Below are 19,278 nucleotides of genomic sequence, written 5' to 3'. Positions count from 1 at the left end.
GATTGGTTAGTAATGGAGTTGATGATGACATAGATTAAATGTAATACTGCATGAACATTTCTATATAGGATAATAGCCAATGATAATAGAATTAATCATGGTACACGCTTGCATCACTGAACATTGGCGAGAACCATCAAAACATCAACTTATAAGTTCCTATCAAATCCAACTACCCAAAAAAAGAAAAAAGCATTGCAAAGAATTGTCAGAGTTAACGGCCATCAAGTTCACATCTTCTATCAGCAAGAATTTCTTTGTCCTACCTCCTGTGTATCAGCAAGACTCTGATCATGTATTTTAGTTGATCCTGGAAGATAAAGAGAATCCCAGCACCAATACTATTTGCTTTAACACAAGACACGATGAGCAGGTTTAGAACCCTCCTAGAAAGTTCTGCTTCTGATCCTTTCAACTGTGATATTATCTGCTTGTCAGCACGAACTCTTGATGACAGTATAGCAAACACAACAAGAGGATCACAGGATAGGAAGACTAGCCTTTCTAAAAGCTACAGGTATCGACCAGCAAAATTCCATCAGTTTGGCAAATCACAAGCACAATAGTGCATAAGATTCTTCCTTTTAGATAGTTATATCAGGACAAGTTCCTTAGGAAAAATAGGAGTCACTAATTACCGGTACCAAAACCTTATATGCATGCACAAATTGCTATTAGGATCACTCGCCATTGAAGATTTTCCAGACAATACCACCACAAAGAAACTAAACAACGAAGAAAAGTCACTCTCCACATCTCAAATAAAAACAATAATTACCTTCAACCGCTGTGAAAGATCCTTAAAACCCATAACAAGCTGAGGCCAGAGTCTTTCCCCATCGGCACTCACTCTCCATACCTTACGTCTATATGATTTATAAATGTAAATAGGTACGTTAATTTTATTCATATTCAATGAAATATTTAATTTTTTTATTCGAATGAAGATGAAGATAGAGATTATATTGTGAGTATGAAAATGAAAATAGATATAATTTTAAATTTTTATTAAACAAAAGTATAGGGAGGGATAATATAACACCTCCATCTTACCCTATATATATATTTATATATAATTAATAAAATGATTTTATTATTAAATAATATAAATTATTATTTTAAAGTAATTAAAATTAATATATTTTTATTAAAAAATTTTAACATATATTTATAAAAAATTATCTAAATATATAAATTTTAAAAAAAATTAAAAAATAAAATTTTATTTTATTTTAAAAAGCTATTAATATAGAGATTATACCCGTTAAATATCTATAGGATAGGAATGAGAATATAATTAAAATACTCATTGAGTATAAATACAAAAATAGATATAATATAAAATTTTGAAAACGAAAATGAAAATGAAAATGAAAAATACTGTATCATCTCTGTATCCTACCCATTCATATCTCTTATCATACTATCATCCAATCTTAGTAAAAGTAGAGCTCAATGAACCTAACAATAAGGAATGAAAAATTAGAAGTGAAAAATTGCTTAAGAAAACTTACATCCGATACACCAGCCGGCATTGCCCTGAATTGTGGGTCTATTACACTAAACAACAAATGCTGCATAAAAAATTAACTCAACCATCAATACACATGTGAACCACCCAAAACCCTAATCTTTTATTCGGCTGCGTGGAATAAAAAGAAAATCAACAAGGATTCAAAATATTACATTTCTCACAGTTAAATAACCGCATGAAAAAGGAGCAATGTAGCTTCAGGATAATAAAACTGCAATTGTTCTTCCTCTTGATTTGAATTAAAAATAATTAAAATATGAATTAAGCATTGAAAAAAAAAAGGAACCTTGAAAGCATACTTAGGGTTCCCAGCCTCCTCCTTGTTAAGCATCCACAATCGACCACTAGAAGGTGCTGCTGCGGCTGGCTGTTGTTGCAGAAATAACGGAGTCTGTTGCTGTTGCGTTTGAGAAGAGAATGGAGTGGAGCCGCCAAAGCCGACGGAGTTGACGGAGTGCCAAACGCCGGCGGCGAAGCAGGTATGAAAGAAGGAGTGACAAACGCTAGCGTGGAAAGAGGAGTGCCGAATGCGGAAGTGGAAGCCTGAGCTCCGAACATTGTTGAATTCTCTTGAATGTCGAGTTTGTTGAAAGCTCAAATCGAGAGAGGAATTGCCGTGTTCGTTTTTAAGATGAAGGCGCCATTCGAGAGTGAGGCTCAATTTTCTGCCTCAGTTTTCCTCTTTGGAGTTGGACATTTTTATTTATTTTTAAATTGAGTTAATGTTATAAATATTTTAAATTATAATAAAAATTTTAATATAATATTTAAATTTAAAATTTTTTTAATTTAATATATAAATTATAAATTTGTTAATTAATATAGTATTAAAAAAATAATTTTTTTCCTGATTTATGATTTTATTTTCCAAACTAATGTAAAATTTTATTCCTAAAATAAGGTAATTTTGTACATTTGGATTCCACGTCTGCTCTCCATTTTATAAAACTATAAAATTAGTTGTTTAAAACTTAAAAACTATACTTCACATCTCCCTCAATCCCAGTGTCTCTTTTGTTCAGATCATTCTCATTCATCACTCACTATTATTAAATGCAATAATATATGCCTTTTTACCCATTTGTCACCCACAGATCTCATTCTCCCTTCCCTAAAATTTCTTGATTCAATTTTTTTTTTTGGGGATTTTAGATTTAGATACTCTTTCCTCTCTGTCTCCCTAATTTACAATTTTGTATGTTTTTACATGTTGAAAGATTTAAAACATTAGTTGGCACTACGAGTATAATCAATTTAATTCGAGTCGATGTAATATTAAATTTAAGTTTAAATTTAATTTGAAATTTGAGACTTAAAATTCGATCGAATTTTATAAAAATCAAGCTATTTAAATTCGTTCAATTGAGTTCGATTAATATATAAAAATAAGTTTAATTTTTATATTCGATAAAAATTTGATTATTTATATTTGAGTTTGAGCTCAAGTTTTAGTTTGAAATATTTTATTAATTAAAATAATAAAAATATATTTAAATATAAAAATTTGATTAAATTTACGAGCTATTTAAATTGAGTATAAAAATACTCAAATTTAACTTGATCAATGAATCAAATTACTTAAGTTCAAGTTCGATTAAATAATAATTAAATTAAATTTAAATTTTATTCAAATAAAATTTAAATAATTTACGAATACTAATATATTATTTACAATCATAATTAATGCACTCCTCCTTTCTTAACCCACCCCCTTCCACGTCTTTCTAAATTTAATGGGCCAAAATAACTGTTTGGTAAATTAACCATTTGAAATAACGAAGAATGGCTTGGCTTCTTTGGTACCAATTCAAACAAAAAATAAACAAATTGAAGAAACATAGTGGTGAAAACTAAATGGAAAGCTTCGGCTTCTGCTGGCTTAGATTTTGACGTGTGCCCTGCATGTGATGCAACCTTAATTCTGCCCAAAGGAGTTAGTTGATTTAACTGAACAATAATCAGCCTTTAGTAGTTGGGTTGGGCAACTATTGTTTTCATTCCCTTGTTCTTGGAATTATATTGACCCTTACGAATTTTTTACGTGGATTTTTTTTTATATATTTAAGGTTGAAAAGAGAAAGAAACAGATTATTTAATTTTTAATGTTTGTTAAGAACAAAAATTATTTTTTCAAATTTTCCAATCTGTTATTTTATTTTTTAAAAAATGACATGACCTCTAGTTGGATTAAAATACCTTGAATAAAGAAATAAGTTTAAAAGTATCTTATTTGGGAAATAAAAATTTTAAACTACTTTAAAGAAAAAATTCATTGGAGGGTTGTTTATTCCTTATGTATTATTATATGAAATTAATCACGTTAATGGTGAGTGTTAAATTAGTTAATAAATTCATAATTTATATATTATATTAAAAAAAATTTTAAATTTTAATATCAAATTAAATATTTTATTATAATTCAAAGGTTATTCATGACATTAACCCTTTTAATATGTTTGGATGAATAACAATGTTAGATTTTAGAGGGGTGTTTGACTTTTTGAAAAAAAAAAGTGTTGATTAATTAAATAAATCTAATAATTTGTATATTTATACAATGTTTATTTTGTATTAAACATGTATGCCATAATTTATATAAACATATTAAACAAAAAATATAATTTTTTATTTTTATTAAACACTCATGTGATTTTTGCCTAAAATTTTAAATTTTATTGTGTTATAGTACTATATTTTATTTAAAATTATCACATCTATAAAGTGAAGGGTGCTTATTGGATGCAAATACAAAATGTAGTTATTCCATTTCATTATATTCAAAATAGTTATTCAATTTCATTATAAAATGAAGGGTGCTGTTGTTGGTTGGAATAAAATTCACATATTAATAAAGAATCTCATATTACTAAAAAATTTAAATTAAATATCTTATACCAAAAAATCCGATAAATTAAACTTTTGGGTTTAAATAGTATAACTCTCTGGCATGTTCCTGTGACTCCAAGAGTAGCTTATCTCTTTAACAGCTCTGTGGATGCAAATCCAACTAATATGAACATCATCAAGATAATTCAACAGAAAGAAAGTTTTGGAACCAGACGTGTTCATTGTCTCATACAAAGTAATTGCCATATGACAATACAGTCAAATGAAACTTAACGAGAAAATGTCTAGCAAATGCACAAAGAAATTCTAGACTTAATGGAGATCCTTAACTACTAGGCAATACTTCTTTCAAGCTTTGATTGTCACACTGCATAGGCACAAACCAGAAGGTTTTATATCAGAAGTCTGCCATTCTGATCCAGGGGCTGCATTTGGATCATACAAAAGGGTATTGTAACCAGGGTCTCCTTCCACTGAGAATAGTAAAAGTTTCCCATCCAGTATACCGAAACGAAACCCTATACTTGTGCTCCCTGTCAAAGGAACAGGAACCATCTTCCAGGAATTGTCATCCGGGTTGAATATTGCCAGCTTCCGCTGGTTCTTCCACTCCATGCAGAAAAGCTTCTTCTCCAGCACAGCATGGGCAGTGACCATGACACAACCATTCTTCATCTCACACCAAGTGTGCTTCTCAGGGTTGTACACATCCATAAACCTTGAGTGTCCAATAGTGAAGCTTGACCTTCCACCCAAGACGTAAAGTTTTCCATTCAATCCACAAGCAAAACAACCCCTGCGTGGTCGGCGTAGGCTTTCAATAAGGGTCCACTTATCGGTGTCGGGGTCATACACCTCTGCAGTGGAGAGGCTCTCACCTTCAATCCCATAGCCTCCAGCAACATAAACCATGCCATTTACCTCCGCACAAGCAAAATCATAGCGAGCAATATTCAAGTCAGGTAATTTGCTCCAGCTGCAGTTATGAAGATGTGTTAAAACCGTCAAGAATGAAAAACTGTTGCAATTCTTATTACGCATGTTAGGCAAGGGAGGAAATGGGAGGGAGTTTCTAAGAGTAACATGGAATGGGGGACCATTCATATTGTCTGTAGTCTCAATTCAAATGGATGAAGACTTCCAAATAGTTATTGATTTTCCTAGCCAGTAAAGAACGTAACAATTTCCAGCAGTAAGTTGTCTATTACTATTTCAAGTTAATTTGATAAATGTTCAAAATAGATAGCTCAACTATTTAAGATTCATAAAAACCAATATAACAAGAGGGGCCATTCAAGAAACCTTAAATTCTGTTCGAGTCTAACCAATCTTACAATATTTCATACTTCAATATAGAAATAGTTTTAAACCAAATCTTTTAATTTAATAACCTAATTTTTGGCTGGAAGATATTCAAATATTAAAAAGGATTAAACCTCCCCACCATACAAAATGGTTCAGTTTCTAAAGTTCTTAATCAGTCCTATGTAGAATTTCAAGCTTCCTATAAAAAGTGAAAATTGAAAACAAACCTGTTGAGGAAAGAATCATATTGATAAACATCTGCTGAGACAGAGGCAGTCCCATTGATCAATGAATAGCCTGCCATGACAAGAAGCTTTCCATTTAGGACAGCTATCCCAAACCCAACTCTTGCAGGACCAGGCATTGGTGGAAGTAGCTGATGTTTCTGTCCCAAAGAATCCAAAACCTCCCAGTGGCTTTTCTTCCCTTCAGAATCCATTGTTAGAACATAAAGCCACTCTTCAATCATTCCAGCTATTCTTCGCTCTGTTAAGAATTCTTTGCTTTGGATGAAAGACCTCCATCTCTTGCATACACCACCCATGGCAGGGAAGCTGGAACGAGGAACAAGAGCAAGGCAATACTTGGCAACATCATCTGGAAGCCCTGGAAGCAGAGGGCTTTGTAATTCGTCACTGGCCTGAGCAGATGAATGAGGATCGCCTTTTGAATGTATCAGTATATCTTGCTTAACCGGGGAGGTGAGACACATACTGGGTTCTGTGATTCTCTTTTTTCCTCTCACAAAACCAGGCATTTTCTAGATGATTCTCGTATTCAGTACAAATATATCTCCCGAAGAATGTGTCAATATTTCTAAATACTAGTAAACTAATTAAAGAAACTCATGAAACCCATCACCTATAGGGATTTTACAACACCAAGGCATAAGCGATGTTGCAGAACGGATCACTTGAGCTGCGAATGCTGAGGATACTCTATGCTTCATCCAGTCTGATTCATATTCCATGCCAGAGGCCTTGCTCTCTGAGTAGTTAATTTGTATTGCACTATGTAAAGTTCTTTGCACACCTGTATACCCGTTCCTTTGCCCACACATCGCCCAAATATCTAAATACAAGAGTGCAAACCATAGAAAATTAGTATAAAGATAGGAAACCAACGAAACAACAATTTAACTATAGGTAATACTCGAAGAAATCAGAAAAATCATACCTGTGAAGGCCATAAAATTCAGCAGTTTTAGCCCCCAATAACTTCCATTTCGATGGAACCAGTAATCACCTGAACATATAAAGTATAAAAACGAAAGATCAATTCAAATTTAAACAAACCCATTTCATATAAAAATAAGTTAATAACATTAATCATGATAGCAATAAGGCGATTTTTCTACAAAATACAAAACCTCTTTTGACTACACTTTTGCAGGCCTGCAGCAGCACCCTGGTACTGCTTGGAAACATCCCAAATCCAATCACAAGAACAAAAAAAAAAAAAAAATACTAATATTGGTAGAACAAGTGCTTCAATTCTATGATTCTAAACTTAAAAGTTCAACGTGCTGCAATTGTGACCCCAAAAGAAAAAAAAATACTTTATTTGCAGTGGTAAATAGACAAATGGGAAGAACAACGACTCAAAGGCATTATTATATTCCCCTAACTTGGAAAAGCCCAGATCTCAATTTCACCTACCCTACCCACCATCAGACAGAGCATGAAAACCAACCTAAACTTGGGCTGAAATCTCATATATAAAAGGATTCCTTCCATTTCTATTGAAAATTAAAATGAAATAAAACGAAAAATAAGAGAAAAAAAATCAACTATAACTAAAATCATAAAATGAGTTCTTAAGCTATGGAGAGATCAGACGTAATTTCATCAATCATGATGAGGTATATCAGAAAATCAGAAAAGTTAAAACAAAGGGCAGGACAGCAAGTTAGGACAGTAGACTTGTGTAAATTAATGGAAAACTTGATTCCATTTCGGATTGGAACAAAAAAAAAATCAATCAAAACTATGAAATCCAGATTCCCTGAAAAATAAAGGTGAGAAAATACAACAAAGGGCAGAGTGTTTTCTAGTAAGAAATAAAACAGCTTGGAGCAAAGAACATTAAGACCCATTAGATCTGATCATGAACACTAAAACACCCACAGAAAAAATGCCAAAAAAAATACATATCCCAAGCCATATGTTACCTAGTAGGTGTAAACAACAAGAACAATCATGACTGTAACACATCTAAAAAAACAGCTTTAAAAAGGAAGAAAAAAACCCAACAACATTTGGAAAAATATTTTTATCCAAATCTGATTATGAAAGTAGATAAATTTCATACATATATATATGGAGATTTAGAACAGAAAAAAGTAAGAGAAACCATGAAGATAATGTAAAAAAGATACCTGAAAAATAGGAAATAGTGAGTTTTTGTTATAAGATAAGCGGAAATGGAGGTGGGTTGTGTTTGTTTGATACGAAAGAGCGAGGAATGAGGGAACGAATATATAGCCATAAAAGTAGCAACAAAGAAAAAACAGACAATGCGCTGCCACATATGAGGAAAGACACGATTTTTTCCATTCCCAAATTAAAGGAATTATTATTATTTAAAAATCAATAACATAAATTTATTTAAAAATAAGAGGTAAACAGGAACAAAGTGATGTTGGCGACTGAAGAATTTCGTCCAGTTAAAACTCTAGCTCTGGTGCAGGGCCAAAGCTTCCAATAGCACCGAAGGGTGACATCCAAATGGAGCTTTTTGATGATAAACGCTGCTTACCGTAGCTCCAGTTCAATTCAAATGGATTCTAAGTTGTTGAGCGTTTGTGCTTGCTCTACGCAATTCTTAGGTCGTTTGATTTTTTTTTAATGAATTCCACTTTGATTAGATTTTTCTAATCAAAATTATAAGTATTTTAAAAGAAGTGGAATTCGTATTTTATTGCAATGAAAATGTTAAACTAAAAATTTACTTGCTTTCACATAATAAATTTACTACCATATTTGACTGAGCATCAATTTCAAAGTCAAAATAACATCATTTGAAATTGACAGATAAAAGGCCAGAGATGATGTAAGAATTTGATGGACAAAATTTAGATAAAATTTTGAATAAAAATTTAAATAAAAAATTGATAGAATTTAATATAAAAACTAGTAATATGTAAAAAAAATTAAAAATATAATTTATAATTTAAATTTAATTAATACTTATTGAAAAGTAAAAATTTTATTAAAAGTATATCATTAATTTTTTTTAATTTTACATACTTGATCTTTTTAATTTATTAATTTTAAATTTAATTTTTATTTAATCATTTTTAATAAAAAATTTTACAAAATTCACCTTAAAAGTTTCCTTTAAATCTTTTCCAGAATTTGCTCCATAATTTTCACAGTGTCATTATCTTTGTTAATTCCCATGGCTGGCACTGTCAGTGGCTGATTGTTTTCCTGTTGTCACCAAACAATTAGTTCAAGATTCTTACCAGCGTCTTTCTTTCTTTCTGGCCAAAAAAAAAAAAAATACAAGCTTGTCGCAGCAAAATAAGGTTCCCAGGATAAGAATTACGATATTTGTTTGTCTATTAAGTAATAATTTTTTAGTTTTTGTCAGTTGGAATAGACGCATCACCTTGATTGCAACACAAACTTCTAGCTTAATTTCAACCTGCATGTTCAAATCTCCCACGCTAATCAACCTTCATTCAATTTCAGCTGACTTATTATTTTCTTTGTCCCTCGTGGTCTAGCTGACTAGGTCGTTGCATACGAGTGCTCGCCAATATTGACTCAATCGCACCAATCATAAATGAGTAGTAGAATTATCAATGAATCGTTAATTTAGTAATAGAAAATCTTCCAATTACACTTAAAATAATGAATAGTATAAATTTAAATACTTGAAAAAGAGAGATTTCATATATATATATATATATATATATATATTTTACATTGATACATGCATTTTATGGTTGAACCGGATATTAATTTTTAAACAAAAAAGCAATGGATTTATAATTCATATTTGATATATTGTTAGTATACAAATTTTATATATTATTAATAAATTATGATTATATTTTATTATTAAATAATTATTAATTTTTAAAATAAATATACGTAAATTAAAATTTTTTTAAAAAACTTACTTATTATTAAGGGATTACATCTAATTCACTTATAAAAGTTATTATAATTATAATTGAAAAAAATTCAATAAAAAATATATGCTAAATGAATTTCATTAAAATTAACATTTAAATTTAATTAATGGTATAATGAATTCAATTACACTACATCAAAGATGTGATGAAATTTAAAACTAAGCTTAGTAATATAAAATCTTCCAATTGCAATTAAAACAATGAGTGGTAGGATTTTTTATATTTAAAAGAAGAAAGAGATTCGATATTTTTCTTTACATTGATACATGCATTTATGATTGAACCGAATGTTGGTTCTTTAACAAAAAGCAATGAGGTTAATATTCAGATTATCAATTATTTTGTAGTTTGGATTTGCGTTTTTTTTTTAGTTCGTAGTTTGAAATTTTTATGGTGCTGTATATATTAGTATTCTATATCTTTCATTTCTGATAGAAATCGATGGATGGTGTTTTCACAAATATAGCTTGATATGGACAAATAATTTTCATTGTTTCTGTGGTTGCTGCAAGCAGTCTTCACCTCATACCATATTTGTGGTGTTTTAAGATAAAAACAATCAATTCAAAGAGATTCACTTGGAGTCGGCATTTCCTTCATGCCATAGACTTTTTTTTCCCAGTATCTTCACTCTCCGTGTGGATAAGGATTCATCACGGGACAAGGGATGATACAGAGCTTTGGATGTGCACTTTCGGGGTCGCCCCCCGTCGACGACATCGACTGGGCAGTTTTGTTTACGTGTGTGGTTACGGCATTGACATAATTTCTGTCAAGATTCTTAGGCTTGTTTTGACAGGTGGTTGAATTGAATAGTTTGTTTTTTTGGGGTCAAGAAGGGTGGTGGAACCGAGTCGAAGTTGACGGCCAGTGGGCGATTTGGATCTCGGTGGGACGCAAGTTGATGAGGCTAGCTAACTTTGACAGTTTGCCTGCCCAAAGGCCATAAAGGCCAGTTTTTGGTTGGGTTAGCTTGGTTTTTTAGAAAGGAAAGAAAGAGACGTGTGGTCGGGCATAGTGATGGAGGCCTGTCCAGGACAGCACTAAAATTTATAACTGGTTCAGGATAGCCCTGCGGTCCAATTTATCGGCATGGTTCCTTCGTTCAAAGAACAATTATAGCTTTTCGGCCCGAACTTTTGAAAGCACCACCCATGCCATGCTTGTAAGTGTATGAGTGGGGAGTTCAGATTTTATCGTATTTTTAATGTAATACAATATAATTTATTATATTATTAATTAAATTTAAATATTAATTTTAATAAAATTTATTTAATATTACATTTTTTATATAATTTTTTTCGATCATAATTATAATAAATTTATTATTTTTTTAATTTTATTTAAATTAATTTTATCATTCGTTCATATGGACCTGACTTCAAAATCTATCTTCAGAGGCAAAACCCAGCGGTTAAAAATAAATTAAAAAAAAAAGTCAGATACTCACAGTCAGCCTTGCCTCTTCCAACGCCTGATATTTCATCAGTACAGCCATCGTCTAGTGAAAAGTGGCCGACATTGTCTGTCGGCTTATATAATTAATCACGAAACGCAACTCCAGAGAAAGACCAAATGTTCACCAATGAAACAGTGAAAAGTGTAAAGTGCGCAGCGCACCAGGAGGCCTAAAGCAACCCATATTGTAACATAACTGATTATTTAAAAAATAATAATAATAATAATAATTAGACAATAGAAAAAGTTTATGCGCCTTTTTTTTAGATTTAATAATTTAAAATATAATATAATGATATAATATAAAAATATAAAAATAATATAATTAAAAATTTTAATAAAAATTAAAAATAAATTTTATATTTTTATGTTAACACAAATTATAATACATAATTTTTTATATAAAATATGATGTAAAAATATAAACTAATAATATTTTAAATATTATAAATATATAAATTATGAGATCTATTATTTTTTCATTGAATGCAATTCTATATTGGAAATGTCATTGCCTATTTCTGATTAAATGCATTACCTTACTTGAGAGGCTTTCTCGGTTCCTAACTAATTAACATTTTTAAAATGTTGTCCTTATCAGATTTTTTCATTATATGATGGGAAAAACACGCTGACCTGGTGTCGTTTGATAAAAAAAAAAAAAAACATATGGTTAGCAATTAAAGATAGTTTAATTAATTCATCGCAAAATTTATATATAATTAAATTAAAGATAAATTAAAAATATTTAATAGATACTTGAATTAAAAGAGAACTTAATTGAAATTTAATTGTATAGTAATTAAAGATAAATTTAAAATTAATTGAATTCTCTTTAATTTGTAGATAGAAAAGGGTCTGGAGTAAAAGTAAGAAAAAAAAATTATTAGAGAAATGATTTTTAATAATTAACAAAGTTTAAGTAAGAAGAAGTTTTTCAAGTTAAAAGAGGAAAAGTTTATTTTCTATCTAGGAAAATACATATACTTTTTTTCTTCATTATAGGAAATAGGCTAAACAAGGAAAAAAAAAAGGGATCAAGATCAGAGTGCTGAAAGGCATGCTGTTGGGAATTGGGAGTAGATTTGATAGGCAGGGGAATGATAATACATGAGTTGGGACTTGGGAGCAAAATTAACCCAAATCATGAGTAGGAAAATTGAATGCTATAATCTTGGTAGATAAAATACTTGGAAACAATCCTATGGCTGATTCATCACATCAAGAATTGGAAATTTGATTCTATCCTATGACGAGAAAGATATATGACCATTAGACAAAAGCAATTTACAAATTCAACCTCACTTTGCTCATTAAGTTTTCCTAGAAAGCTTCTTCATAATTTAGAAATGGTCAACCTCCATCCCTTCATAGAGATAATATCATTTAATCAACACATATTTTTGGGCTCAACTAAGAATTAATGACCCTTTGTCACACCAAGACAGCCTTTTATTTATGTTCTTACATATCAATATTAAAATAATAACTCAAATGGTATATCATATTTGTTAAAAAATTTTAAAAATTGATTATAAATTATTTGATAAAAAAAATTATAAGAGAAATATTAAAAATAATTCTTAGTAGACTTACAAATAGTGTGAGTCTTTATAAAGTTAGCAGGTTACATATGACAAAAATATGTAAGAGAATTATAATATTTTATGAGATAAATACTTATAAAATTAGAATAGATTGAGATGATCCATATAAATATATATATATATATTTATTTAGATGGATAAGAGGAAATTGAAAAAGTACGAATATGAAGATTGTTATGTTTGTGAATAAATTAAAAGAGAATGAAAGAATTTACATGAGTATGTATATAGAGAGCATTTCACCTACAATAATTGTAATACAATTAACCAATCATAATTTATAATTATATGCAGTCTATAAAAAATTATATGAAACCCACACTTATAAGTGATAGATCTTTACATAATTTTTTATTATGATTGAACAATGTAATATTTTAATAAAAAAATTTATAAGTGATATACTCGTGTGTAAATATTGAACTGGAATTGTTAAAGATCATTTTTAGATCGTTAGATATCATTTTGGAATTGAGATATTGTATATTTATAATTTTTTACAATTAATAAATATTTTCTTTTATCTATAGAGTTAAATAAGTTAAGTATCAAACCATGTTAAAATTATCATCTTCTTGCATGAATGATTTATGATTTGATTTTACCTCTACTTGTTTGGATGATCAATTAAAGGACTTTCTGCCTAACAAACACCAATAAAAAATATATGAACTATTATAAGAATCATAATTTTAGCCAACTTATAATTATAAATGAAAATTTTAGCTCAAGATTAATGAATTTGTGTGTCTAAACGTCTCACAATAACCTTTTTGAATGTTATAACTCATATAAAATATCTAAGAAATTAGAAGAACCAATTGATACTTAAAAATACATAGGGGAACAAATAGTGTATAGTTTCCTTGTAGTAATACAATGAAAAGAGGAACATGAGATTTAGTTCAAATGATTCACTCAACTCTCTTAAAAAAATTTTAATTTTCACAAAATTAAAATTCAATTTCGAACGCATATAAATTTTCCTTCCCTAATTATCCCATTTATTTAGCATTTAGGACTCCCAACTCTTCAGCCATGGGTAAATTTTTTTTTTTATATAAAAAAAGAAGAAGAACATTTTTATGCAGTTGCTTGGGAACCCACTGCTTCTAGCCCAACCCAAAAATGGCTACCTTCCATATTGGAATGTTTAGCATTTATTACAAAAGTCTGGGCCTTGACCTGTAGAAATGCTATTTAAATGGGCCCTAAAACCCCAATGATCTTCCATTTTTTTCCAAAACAAATACCGTGGATCTACCGTTAAAGGGCGAACCCAGAGCAGGGTAAAAAAGAAATAATAAAAAAGGTCCTCGCACTGTCCATACGGACCTAAAGTACGCGAAGAAAGCGCTGAACGCTACCTCAACAGAAAATGGATAAAACTCCTCAACCGCCCACAACAACTCCTCACACATTTCATCACTCTCATCGTCTCTCCCTCTGATATAAAAATCATTTGACAACGAATTCAACAACCAATCAATTTCTACTGCTCCCCATGCCGATCACTTCGTTTTCTCTGTTCCGCAACCGAGCACCCGCCATTACCACCACTCTACTCCGCCACTTGTCACCCAATCGCCACCTTGTTATTCTCTCTGCCAAACAGTCCCCCTCGAACTCCAGACAAAACGTTTCCAAGAAACCCCAGCCGAACAAGAATCTCCTTAAAGCCAAACACCTCTTCAAAGACTACTCCTCCCTAGCCCCTGTCCTTGCTCCTAATGAAATCCCTTTCCTCTCCGAATCCCAAGCTCTCGGCACCGTCGCCGCCGCCCAGGCCAACTTCATGCGCGTCATCGTGCAAGCGGAACAGAAACCTCAGGGAGAAGAAACTTCTAGCGGTCCCGAGGAAGAAGATTCCAGCACTAAAATCGGGGTGGAGTTGCTGTGCGTGGTGAAGGCAGTTTTAAAGAAGATAAAGAGGAGGGTTCTGGTAGGGGACAAGGTGGTGGTGGGGTCCATTGATTGGGTGGATCGACGTGGCCTGATAGAGAATGTGTTTCAACGGAGCTCCGAGATCTTTGACCCACCTGTCGCTAATGTCGATCATTTGCTCGTGCTTTTCTCGATGGAACAGCCGAGGATCGAGCCCTTTATGCTTACAAGATTCTTAGTTGAAGCTGAGTCCTCTGGAATTCCCCTCACGCTTGCTTTGAACAAAACGGAACTCGTTGATGAAGAGGTTCGAATCTCGACGTTCTCTTAGTTGAACTTACCCCAATTTTTGGTTGTTTGTTTATGGCATGATAATTTTACTTGCCTTAATTTGGATTCAACGATGAGAAAGAAATGAATGAATTGCTGCTGAAAGTAATGTTTATTGCACTTTATGTGGTTCTGCTTATCGAGTCCCCCAAATTTCTGTTTTGTTATCTCCTAATCACATTTATATTTTCAAATAACTTTTGTTTTTTCTTCTCTTATTTCTGCTATCCCCCCGTTTTGTGGTTGTGTGTGGTTTTCTTGACAAATTACATTTTGGGACTCTGAAATGCATTTGCAGACTCTTATTGCTTGGAGGAGAAGGTTGCGAAGATGGGGCTATGAACCGCTCTTTTGCAGTGTTGATACCAAAAAGGGCCTTAACTCTCTTGCATTTTACTTGAGGGATCAAACAACTGTAATTGTCGGTCCAAGTGGGGTTGGCAAATCAAGCCTTATTAATGTTCTCAGAAGTAATCACCATGCTTCTGATTCCCTTCAAGGAGATAATTGGTTTGATCCAGTGGGTTTGTTTGCTTATTCTTTAAGATTTCTTTCTTCATTTTTCTTTTCTGTGTTGAGAATGGTAAGCGCTGTATATTTTCTCTTACTTAAAGAACAGTTATTTCCTTAGATTTTAGGCAGCAAGTGGTTTGAAGATCAAAGGGTTGGGGAGGTTTCAACAAGAAGTGGCAAAGGAAAACATACTACTCGACATGTTTCTTTGCTTCCACTATCAGGAGGGGGCTATGTTGCTGATACTCCTGGGTTTAACCAACCTAGTTTGATGAAAGTGACAAAGCAATCTCTTGCCCAAGCTTTCCCTGAGGTTGTTTGCCTGTTGACTGATTATTATACAAAATTTGGTTGCACTTTGCTCTTTACGTGCACTGCATCAATTTCAAATGTACATATGCACTTGTTTGTTTCATCTTATATCTTTCTTCCACTTTTCTTTTCAGATTCGGAAAATGCTAAAAGACAGTGAACCTGCGAAATGCTCATTCAATAATTGCTTACATCTTGGTGAACCAGGGTGCGTTGTGAAAGGGGATTGGGAAAGATATTCATATTATTTTCAACTTCTTGATGAGATCAGAATCAGAGAGGAATTTCAGTTGAGGACATTTGGGACCAAGAGGGAGGGTGATGTTAGGTATGTAAACTAAAATATGGAGCATATGCACATCACTTACAAGTTAACTCTTAGAGAAAATCACTTTTCATATGTTGGTATATATTCTGTAGACATATAGATCAACAAGAGCCAAGAATAATATGCAAAAGGAAAAGAGGAGTCTTGTTTTCATTAATATTTTGATAATATTGTACGTAACATAATTCTATTAGAGGTACTAACTTCATTTGTAGTAGTAAAAGTTACTACATTATGTTAAATGCATATACTTTTGTTTATAGTCATCATGACAACTGCCCAATGCTTTTATCTTTCTCTAATGAGATAGTTTAATTCCAAATCTTCAATAAGGGGATCTATTTTCATAATTCTCAAGTGCTTGTTCATGTCTACAGGATCCTTTTACTTTTAAGTTGCAGCCAATTTTGTTTTATTACAATGTTCATTTTTTGTTTTACCCAAGTCCACAATGCACTTTTTTTGTATTACTGCTCATGAAGTACTGTTAATAATTTAAGAAATGCACTGATTTTCTTCTTCTTTTCCTTCTTTTCCCACCTTTTCATCCAAGATATGGGTAAGTTTTTTTAATAGCTAACTCGTGAACATTTAGGCCTTGGTTCTGAAATCTAAATTGCCATTTGCAGGTACAAAGTGGGAGATATGGGTGTTCAACAAGCTGAACCTCGACTAGAACCCAAGAAACATAGGAGACAATCACGGAAAAGGATTAACCAGTCAATATTCGATGAATTAGATGAACTCGATGATGACAATAGCTTAGACTTAGACAATGACCCAATTGTAAGGGCAATAAAGAATGAAAACCAGTAGGAAAATCTCTGGCCTTGCATGCACAGTGTAAATGATAAGGTTCTTTCTTTCCTTGTGGAAGAGAATGTGAACTTGATGTTTCTAAATCTCTAATGCTAATGAGGTTTGACAAATCTTTTTTGGTATAAACCCTTATTTGACAGCATGCTTCGGGTTTTACTCAGCTGCCAGAGTGCATGTAATTCACTTTTTGTAGTGGTTTTAGTCTTGGACTAGAGCCCGTGAAGAATGACTTGATGTTCTAACGCACCGCAACCAACTCCACCAGTTTATTTCATTGCTTTAAGAGTACCATTGCAAGTAGTAAGAATGTCTTTTATATCATTTAAGTCGATTACCACTAAAGCTTCTTGGCCGCCGAAAAGTGTGGACGTTCAGCAGGTTTAAACAAGTATAATGGGCAGCAGATTTTATTTCTGCAGCCAGCAAAACAGAAACTTTTTGCTCAATAACAATCTCTACAAAGAATTCAGATGTTTTCTTTATTGATTCAAAATTAATTGTCAAAGCCAGCGGCTGAACCATAAATGAGATCCTAAGGTTCTCCAGAGCAAACAAAATTTAACAGCCACCACAATGAAATCAAAGGAAATCTAAATCACAACCAAAGAATAAAAAGGCAAATCCCATCTCCACTTCCAGTAATTGATAGTGACGCCATAAAATTATATGTTAGAGGCGTCAAGAACAAAGAGAACAAGATGCATAAGGATTCTCTTCAACTAACTGTTTTATAATTCAAAAAATTCGGGGGAACCAAGTAGACTACAGTATCCATAGATGCACATAAAGATATAAAACATCAATTCAGCCCTGTATCCAAACTCTAATGATGTTAAGATCAAATTAAAATGACCCTACTTCTTGGTGGCTTTCTTCTTCGAACTCACAGCCACCTGTGGCTTAGGATGCTTCTCAGCTTCACTGGGATCCAACCATTTGAGTGGGTGGCGGTTGAAGAAAGGCCAATTTGGAACAGTAATCAATGTGGTGAGAGTCACACCACCAGCATATATGAGAATCATCATCTGAAACGATCCCAATACATAACCTGCAACAAATGCAATCACCGCAAACACCAAAAGCATTACCTGCATTATCTGCTCTGCTAGCTTTTGCCCTTGCCAATCCATCTATAATATAGTAATACAATTCAACATCAACATAAGCCAAAATCTGAGTAGCCACAACAAAAACAAGGACTCAAAACAATTAAAGAAACTATAACTAAAACTCCATCCAGTCTTAATCAAGCTTTTCAGAAGTACTAATATCTCCTGGTGACACTTCTAAAGCAACTGGATAAAATGGTTTAGTTTTCGAATATGCAGCTGCTTTGTACTTATTCAATAGGAACACTGCACAATTGACATATATATATTTTTAACAAATGAAGCCGCGTTCAGAAAATAGAGAAGGGATTGCTAGTACTGAAATTAAAACTCTTTCCTGCTAGATGGCATCTCTTAAGAGTACCTGCATGACCCAACTGAGCTAAGCTATAACTTGAGTTCAACAATTGCTCTTTTACCTTCCTACTCTCATTCCTACAATTAATCTCTGCTTATTTTATTTCCACATTCCGCTGGTATTGCAGGTACCAATATACCCAAATTCGCTACACACAAGAATCCCGATCCCCAAATTGCTTCCTTCAAGTAAAATTCTTTGTTAAACCCTAGAGATCATTAATTGTGATTTAGGAGCGAAGATCGCTAAATCAAAGCCCTAGATGCTGCTCGGTTAGCGAGAAATCAAAAGAAAACAGAAACTTTAATCCATGGAAGCTAATTGTTAATTATAATCTAAAATAGGAAATCGAGAATCAAAAAGTGATGGCTAATAGGGCTATGTTTGGTTTCAGAGAAAATAAACTTTAAATCCTCCTCTCCTTTACAGCGGGAATGCCCATTCCCTTTCCATTTCCACATAATTCATAAATTTCGCAAATAAACTTATCCTTAAATTCGAAGAGAAGCAAAAAAAAAAAAAAGTTGAATTTGAAACCCTAAACCTAGAATTGTGATTTACTATTGAATGAGAGAGGAGAAAGAGTAAAACTTACCTGAAAGTTAAGTGAGAAGCGAAGACAGCGAGAAGATGTCTGAAGGTGAAAGTCAAAAACAAAGAAGAAAGAACAACTGAAAAATTTAAGTACAGATTTTAATATATTGGGAACTGGCGATATTTCATGGCCGCA

At 32.2% G+C, this 19,278-nt stretch overlaps 4 protein-coding genes across 5 annotated transcripts; 1 reads left to right on the top strand and 3 right to left on the bottom strand.

Moving 5' to 3' along the window:
• Window positions 1-47: 47 nt before the first annotated feature.
• LOC149518697 (uncharacterized) lies at window positions 48-2,229 on the bottom strand. Its single transcript, XM_089760694.1, has 3 exons — window positions 1,821-2,229; window positions 1,515-1,574; window positions 48-511 (listed from the first exon to the last, which is right to left on the bottom strand). Exons 1-3 carry the CDS (start codon window positions 1,863-1,865, stop codon window positions 263-265), a joined length of 354 nt encoding a protein of 117 aa, XP_089616820.1. The 5' UTR covers window positions 1,866-2,229; the 3' UTR covers window positions 48-262.
• A 2,333-nt stretch (window positions 2,230-4,562) lies between these two features.
• LOC111282907 (F-box/kelch-repeat protein At1g67480-like) lies at window positions 4,563-8,504 on the bottom strand. Of its 2 annotated transcripts, none has more exons than XM_022871196.2 (4): window positions 7,056-8,504; window positions 6,863-6,931; window positions 5,914-6,757; window positions 4,563-5,357 (listed from the first exon to the last, which is right to left on the bottom strand). In XM_022871196.2, exons 3-4 carry the CDS (start codon window positions 6,441-6,443, stop codon window positions 4,730-4,732), a joined length of 1,158 nt encoding a protein of 385 aa, XP_022726931.2. In that variant the 5' UTR covers window positions 6,444-6,757; window positions 6,863-6,931; window positions 7,056-8,504; the 3' UTR covers window positions 4,563-4,729. The 2 variants fall into 2 exon arrangements, with proteins under 2 accessions (XP_022726931.2, XP_022726930.2); XM_022871195.2 differs by having other exon boundaries at window positions 8,064-8,192.
• A 5,666-nt stretch (window positions 8,505-14,170) lies between these two features.
• On the top strand, window positions 14,171-17,191 carry EMB1688 (Minichromosome maintenance (MCM2/3/5) family protein). Its single transcript, XM_022870175.2, has 5 exons — window positions 14,171-15,086; window positions 15,408-15,629; window positions 15,741-15,935; window positions 16,069-16,262; window positions 16,892-17,191. Exons 1-5 carry the CDS (start codon window positions 14,400-14,402, stop codon window positions 17,076-17,078), a joined length of 1,485 nt encoding a protein of 494 aa, XP_022725910.2. The 5' UTR covers window positions 14,171-14,399; the 3' UTR covers window positions 17,079-17,191.
• Window positions 17,192-17,790: 599 nt separating this feature from the next.
• LOC111282182 (Microsomal signal peptidase 12 kDa subunit (SPC12)) lies at window positions 17,791-19,278 on the bottom strand. The gene is made up of 2 exons (XM_022870176.2): window positions 19,144-19,278; window positions 17,791-18,211 (listed from the first exon to the last, which is right to left on the bottom strand). Exon 2 carries the CDS (start codon window positions 18,209-18,211, stop codon window positions 17,936-17,938), a length of 276 nt encoding a protein of 91 aa, XP_022725911.1. The 5' UTR covers window positions 19,144-19,278; the 3' UTR covers window positions 17,791-17,935.

This window comes from Durio zibethinus, chromosome 5 (genome assembly GCF_047325235.1).
Source record: "Durio zibethinus cultivar Kanyao isolate XHJ-2024 chromosome 5, ASM4732523v1, whole genome shotgun sequence".
Lineage (NCBI taxonomy): Eukaryota > Viridiplantae > Streptophyta > Magnoliopsida > Malvales > Malvaceae > Durio > Durio zibethinus.
This window is presented reverse-complemented; position numbering and strand designations above follow the sequence as displayed.